Below are 6,693 nucleotides of genomic sequence, written 5' to 3' on the forward strand. Positions count from 1 at the left end.
TTTCAATACAGATATATAGTGTTGATGCACAAAAAAAGAAAAACTTAGTATAATGAATTATCTATTTTCTTAAACACCCGCTTTTTATTAGCAAAACAATATTTCAATTGAGCTTATTTGAATTTCTTAAGAAATCAATCTCTGATTTATTGGATATCTCTTTGTCTTTAAGGTAAAATTCAGGAAAATAATTATGTAAAAATTAGAAAAGTGAAAAAGGGAAAAAAATGGATGACTTGAAATACTTAACAAAACCTAGCTCAACGAGGAGGGAAACAGTTATAACTTACAACTCGGTGACGGAATTCCTTTCGCTTTAACTCACTTTCAAACAACTCTGTCACCCTTTCCTCAAATGGCCACCAAAGCCTTCTCCGTACCCTTCGCTGACGTCACCAACAGCGTCAGCTTCCCCTTCGCTCCTAAACCCCCAACCGCATCTCCGAGACACTGCGTTTTCTCACTTACTTGCTCTGCCGGTAACCCTCTCTTCTCAACCACGAGTGTCTTAACTTAATGTAGTGTAATCAAACCAATCAATTTCACTTTATGAAATCCATTTCTTCTATTGTAGTGCATTGTCATTTGGATGCATGGAAATGATTAATGATTACACATAAACATGTTAGTTATAGTAATACAGCTCAGAGCTCAAACAAATTTGATCAAGTTTTCTTGCTTGATTCATAGGTAAGGGTGAGAGGCCTTGGAAAACTTCGGATGCAAGGCTTGTGCTTCAAGATGGTTCAATCTGGAATGCCAAATCATTTGGCGCTTCTGGAACCCAAGTTGGTGAAGTTGTTTTCAATACATCATTGACTGGGTGAGAAAAAACTATAACTATCAAGGAATTAGGATCTGTAGTTATCATTCTGAAATTTTGATAATATTGTAAACTGCAGTTATCAAGAAATTTTGACGGATCCTAGTTATGCTGGTCAGTTTGTGCTCATGACAAATCCGCATATTGGGAATACCGGTGTAAATTTTGGTATGTGTTTATGTTATAACTACAATTTCCATGAGTCTTGAATCCATGTGCTTGGAATTCATTTAAACCCAATTTTGGATGCACTGCCCGATAGATGATGAGGAATCAAGACGGTGCTTCCTTTCTGGTCTAGTTATTCGGAGTTTGAGTATCAGTACATCAAATTGGAGATGTGTTAAAGCACTTGGTGATTACTTAGTGGAAAGGAACATCATGGGAATCTGTGAGTACTTGGTATATGAAATTTGTTTTGAGAAGTAATTTAATATCAAAATAATTTAAGTTCTTGCCATTGATTGAGTTTGATGGTAACTTGTGATGCAACAGATGATGTTGACACGCGTGCAATTACACGAAGATTGAGACAAGATGGCAGTCTTATTGGTGTCTTGAGCACTGATAATTCTAAAACAGAACAGGAACTACTGCAGATATCTCAGTCGTGGAACATTGTTGGTAAGGATTTGAGTCTTTGTGGTCATGTAAATGTTTTCTAAATTGAGTTACATGAGTCCTATTTTATATTTGCAGGTATTGATCTAATAAGCGGCGTCTCATGCATGTCTCCACTTGAATGGATTGATAAAACAGAAGATGAATGGGAATTCCATCCAAATAAAGATCCAGCCGGAGAAACTTTCCATGTAATTATATTCCATTAGCACTGTCTCTTTCGTTTTGTTGTCTATTGGGGTTATTTAAGTTGTGCTTTCATGCCATCTAATGAACTGTAGGTAGTTGCTTATGATTTTGGGATTAAGCATAATATACTTAGGCGCTTAGCATCATACAGATGTAAAATTACAGTTGTGCCGTCTACATGGCCAGCATCAGAAACTTTGAAGATAAAGCCAGATGGGGTCATCATTTTAAGCAATGGCCCTGGAGATCCATCTGCCATTCCTTATGCTGTTGAAACTGTAAAGAATATTCTTGGAAAGGTGCCTGTTTTTGGAATTTGCATGGGCCATCAATTGTTAGGCCAGGCTTTAGGTGGCAAGACCTTCAAGATGAAATTTGGTCACCATGGAGGAAACCATCCTGTTCGCAACCTGAGAACTGGCCATGTTGAAATTAGTGCTCAGGTATGTCAACTAAAGGTTTTTTTTTCCCCTACCGATTCTTTGTATTGTAGTATATCACCATAAATATGGTAAACCTAGTGTCATATTGGCAGTAAGAGCTACTATGAAAATGATAAATTGGTATAAGCAATATCACAAATTCAATTACAAAGTTTAATTGAGATGAAACTCACCATGGTAATAATGTCTTTCTGTGATGAAATATGAAGCAGCATATCAAATTCAATTTGAATAAAATCAATTGCAATGATGTTTGGCAAACTATTTGATTTTTAATGTCTTTTAACTTTATTAGAAATTCCAAAAATGTAAACATCTTATTGTTGGACTTGCGGTCTTCTTTCATGAAATGATGGTATATGAATTCGCAGAACCACAACTATGCGGTGGACCCTGCCACATTGCCAAAGGGGGTGGAGGTTACACATATCAATCTTAATGATGGAAGCTGTGCTGGTCTAGCCTTTCCTTCTCAAAGAGTTTTGTCCCTTCAATACCACCCTGAAGCATCCCCTGGACCTCATGATTCTGACTATGGTATGAGATTTAGAATTTTTTGCACATATTATTATAAACATTATATGAAATGATGAAACCATAGTTTTTAGTGCAAGTGAGGTTTCTACTTTCTTTGATGTCTGTTGTGATTGAGTTATAAATATAGTGATGCTTTAATTAAGTTAGCTAGAAAAAAGTGTTGTATTAATACTTAGTAGTAAGTTAAATTAGTATATTAGTTAGACAATTATATGCTGATATCAGCAGTTAGTTAATAGTTAGTTAGAGATTGATGTATTATAATTGGCTAGTATGCAGTGGCAAGGTGTATATATGTGCATTGAAGCAATAACAGAAAACGTGACATTCGTCACTCATTTTTTCTCATTTTTGAGTCTCACTGTCGTATGGTGTGAGTTCCATACTAACATTTCCTCACCACCTTACTCTGCAAGTAGAACAGAGTTTCTTCATCTGCATTCCAGTTAACTTGCTTCTTTTAGTTGCTAGTTTGTCACAAAAATACTAATACCGGCTTGTGTATAATGCAGCTTTTAGAGAGTTTGTGCAGTTAATGATGCAGGATAGAAAGAAAGCTAATAAAAGTCTAAAACTGGCAGCAGCGCAAGCTTCGGATGCATAGGTGCTTTCTAGTGTTGGCGGCAAGAATTAGGGTATCTTCATAAAATGTCATTTTGGTCCATTGTTTTTGAAGATGTCTAGGAAGTAGGAATTGAGTTTTCGTCTTTCGTGTCTTTCTATAACAAGGCCAAGCTACAAGCAAGTGAGAATTAACGTATTCATCGTAGCAACACTAGCAACCACCAAAGTTTTGCTAGGCATTTGCAACAGATTAACATTTGTCTTGCAACCCAATGTAGCAATGCCTACGTTAAAAAAAAATTTAGCACTAAATAAAAAATAATTAAGTATGAAGGACAGTATAAATTTTACAAGACAACGATACCACTATATTCATTCAACCCCATTCATTTATTTTTATAGCCTATCCCTTAATTAAAGGTACTGGTGATTTGTGTGGAGCATGGGCCATACTGGAAATTCAATCTCAGTAGATACGATCTGTCTCCTATTTCTCAACTATGAAGGAGCCGAGCTGGGTTTTATTAGCTGCCATTTTGGTTGATTTATTCATTAATAAAAGGGATTGGTTTTCAATTTTCACGGTCCTGTACTTCACCCTGGCCTACTTTACAGTTTACACAATCTCAACCAGAATAATTATTAAAAAAAATTATACTACCGTAAAATTGTTGAATTGGGTCCTCCTTTTAGATTAATGTTCTTACTAGTTCCTACTATTAATATTAAGTTTCTCTAATTTCTTTCGGTAGCCTTATAAGAAAAAAACCAAAACCACAGAACCTAAAATGGCAACTGGCAAAAATAAAGCTAACAAAAACTCCAAAAGAACAAGATAACCATTAAGGCTCTATCATAAAACTTCAGAAATAATAAATCAATTTGGAGATTGAATCATAGAAACAAACAACAATGTAAGCGCGATTCCTGATAAACAGCACATAAAAGTTGCAAATAGATTAACAAATCGAGAGAAACGATAACTAAACTAAGCCCTCTCGCCCCTAATCCTTCTTGCAAGTTGAATATCCTTTGGCATAATGGTGACTCTCTTGGCGTGAATGGCACAGAGGTTAGTGTCCTCAAACAACCCAACCAGGTAAGCCTCCGCGGCTTCCTGGAGAGCCGCCACAGCGCTGCTCTGGAACCTGAGGTCGGTCTTGAAATCCTGCGCGATTTCCCGAACCAGACGCTGGAATGGGAGCTTTCTAATGAGGAGCTCAGTGCTCTTCTGATATTTCCTGATCTCTCTCAATGCGACAGTTCCGGGCCTGAATCTGTGTGGCTTCTTCACTCCGCCAGTTGCCGGAGCTGATTTCCTTGCGGCCTTAGTGGCCAGTTGCTTCCTCGGGGCCTTGCCGCCGGTGGACTTGCGAGCTGTTTGCTTGGTACGTGCCATTGATGGAAATGAACGAAGCGACGAATGGGAATTAAAATGAGTGAAGATGTAAGTCGAAATTTGAATTTGTGAGTTTTGCCGAATGGATTTTGAAGCAATGGTGAGGTGAGTATATATAGCAAGAGAGGGTATGGGCGGAGGGTGAAAATTGTGGCGCGCGAGTAAAATTTTTGTTAGAGATCCGTGTGTAGTCAATGGACGGGTGTGATTGGATTATCGTACAAGGATGACGGATTTCCTTCCGTTTATAAGTTTTGGGCTTACCCCCAAAGTCCCAAACTTTGGCGCCCGCGGACTCACGGACCGTTTCAAATTTCATTTCTTTTCAAGATGGTAAAGGTATTTTTAAGTTCTTTAGTCTGGGTTATTACTAGACGAGGATAAAATAAGATACAATAGTGAAAATAACGATAAAAATATAAGGGGTTAATTGATTTGCTTTTTATTTTTATTATTTGAAAGTGGTTTTTATTTTTAACTTTTCACATCTAAAGAAATGTGATTGGTTTGTAAAAAGAAGATTTATTTTTAAACGTTAAAAATAATACAAATATATTTGGTTGATCTATTTTTAAAATGTATTTTTTAATATTTTAGAATATAAAATTATATTTTTATTAAATGTATGATTAGTTATTTAATTTTTTTATTAAGTTAATAATTTATTTTTATGTAATATCAAACATAAAATAAATTACTATCTTAAAATAATTAATGAGTAATTACCCAAATCAGTTTTCGAAGATTTTAGAATTGGACATTTTAGTCACCAAAGAAAATTAATACACATATCAATCTCCAAGGTTTTACTCCCGCAGACAAATCAGTCTCCAGTTCATTTTTCGGTAGAGTAATTACCCAGATCAATCTCTAAATATTTTAAAAATAGACATTTTAGTCCCCAGAAAAAAATAATGTACAAATTAATCCCCAACATTTCTCTCTATTAGACATAATAGTCCTCCGTTTAAAAATAAAATAAAAATAAAATAATAATAATTATTAAAAGCAAAATAAGATAGAAGAGTCTGAAAGTGGTTCACCAAAAAGATTAGCCAGAGATGGCGATTAATATTTTTGTATTTAGGTCCAGTTTGGGTAAATAACTTAAATAAGTTCTTTTGGAAAAAGAGTTTAAAACATAAGGATTTTTATTAATAGCAGCTTATAAATAAGTTATTTTATATTTGGATTTTTAGTTATAAAAGTACTTATTTTAAAGTTGTAGCGTTTGGATAAATAACTCAAAAGATAAATTTTTTTTTACAAAAGAGAATGAATATTAAAATAACGATGATAACAAATACTTTCCAATATTGAATGTTGATTTTACATAACCTAATCACTAATATTGTGTATGATATAATAGGTGAAAATAAAAAATAAATATAAAATGTGTGTCAGTGTATATTTTATTGCTGTTTTTTATTTTTTATTTTTACTCCTATTAGAACTCTCTTCTCCATTATTGAGGTCAAGAACTTGTTATAATTAACTATGAAAATAATAATAAGCTATAAAATTACATATGAAAAAAATAAAATTAAAACTGAAATTTCATACCACACTTGAATACAAATTTAATAATAAAAAATAGTGATAAAATGATAAAAAAAAATACTTAGAAAGAATATATGCAATAAGTTGTTCAGATGTAATATTGTCTGAAAATGTGGTGGAGGATCAATACTTCCATCAGATGTTTCATTACGTAAAAATGGTGAGACTTGGAACATTGCCTAAGAATGATGGTGGAAGACAAGTGCTTCTTGCAAACCTCGTGTGAAAATGGTGATGAATGGTCAGTATTTTTCATAGAATCAAGAAGGAAAGTAGATTTTTTTGTTTTAAAATAATTTTTTTTAAGTAAGTGGTAGAATGACTTCTCGAGAAACAATAAGTCATATATTTCTACTTCTTCAAAAAGTTACAAATTAACTTTTCGGGAAGTTAAAATCTTTTTTTTAAAATAATGTCAAACACATAAATTGTGACTTTTCATAATCCAAAAGTAAAAAAAAAAAGTAGCTTCTACTACTTCCCAAACGGGCTCTTAATATAATCAAAAGATGTCTTATGTAAAAAAAATATATATATATATATATATATATATGTTT

The 6,693-nt window shown here is 33.7% G+C and overlaps 2 protein-coding genes across 2 annotated transcripts; one reads left to right on the forward strand and one right to left on the reverse strand.

Moving 5' to 3' along the window:
• Nucleotides 1-216: 216 nt before the first annotated feature.
• LOC107470341 (carbamoyl-phosphate synthase small chain, chloroplastic) lies at nucleotides 217-3,479 on the forward strand. Its single transcript, XM_016089729.3, has 9 exons — nucleotides 217-479; nucleotides 691-823; nucleotides 903-991; nucleotides 1,086-1,214; nucleotides 1,319-1,447; nucleotides 1,523-1,635; nucleotides 1,726-2,076; nucleotides 2,448-2,613; nucleotides 3,126-3,479. Exons 1-9 carry the CDS (start codon nucleotides 356-358, stop codon nucleotides 3,215-3,217), a joined length of 1,326 nt encoding a protein of 441 aa, XP_015945215.1. The 5' UTR covers nucleotides 217-355; the 3' UTR covers nucleotides 3,218-3,479.
• A 526-nt stretch (nucleotides 3,480-4,005) lies between these two features.
• On the reverse strand, nucleotides 4,006-4,674 carry LOC107470357 (histone H3.2). The gene has a single exon (XM_016089756.3). It carries the CDS (start codon nucleotides 4,574-4,576, stop codon nucleotides 4,166-4,168), a length of 411 nt encoding a protein of 136 aa, XP_015945242.1. The 5' UTR covers nucleotides 4,577-4,674; the 3' UTR covers nucleotides 4,006-4,165.
• Between the last annotated feature and the right edge of the window lie 2,019 nt (nucleotides 4,675-6,693).

Source organism: Arachis duranensis, chromosome 10, assembly GCF_000817695.3.
Source record: "Arachis duranensis cultivar V14167 chromosome 10, aradu.V14167.gnm2.J7QH, whole genome shotgun sequence".
NCBI lineage: Eukaryota > Viridiplantae > Streptophyta > Magnoliopsida > Fabales > Fabaceae > Arachis > Arachis duranensis.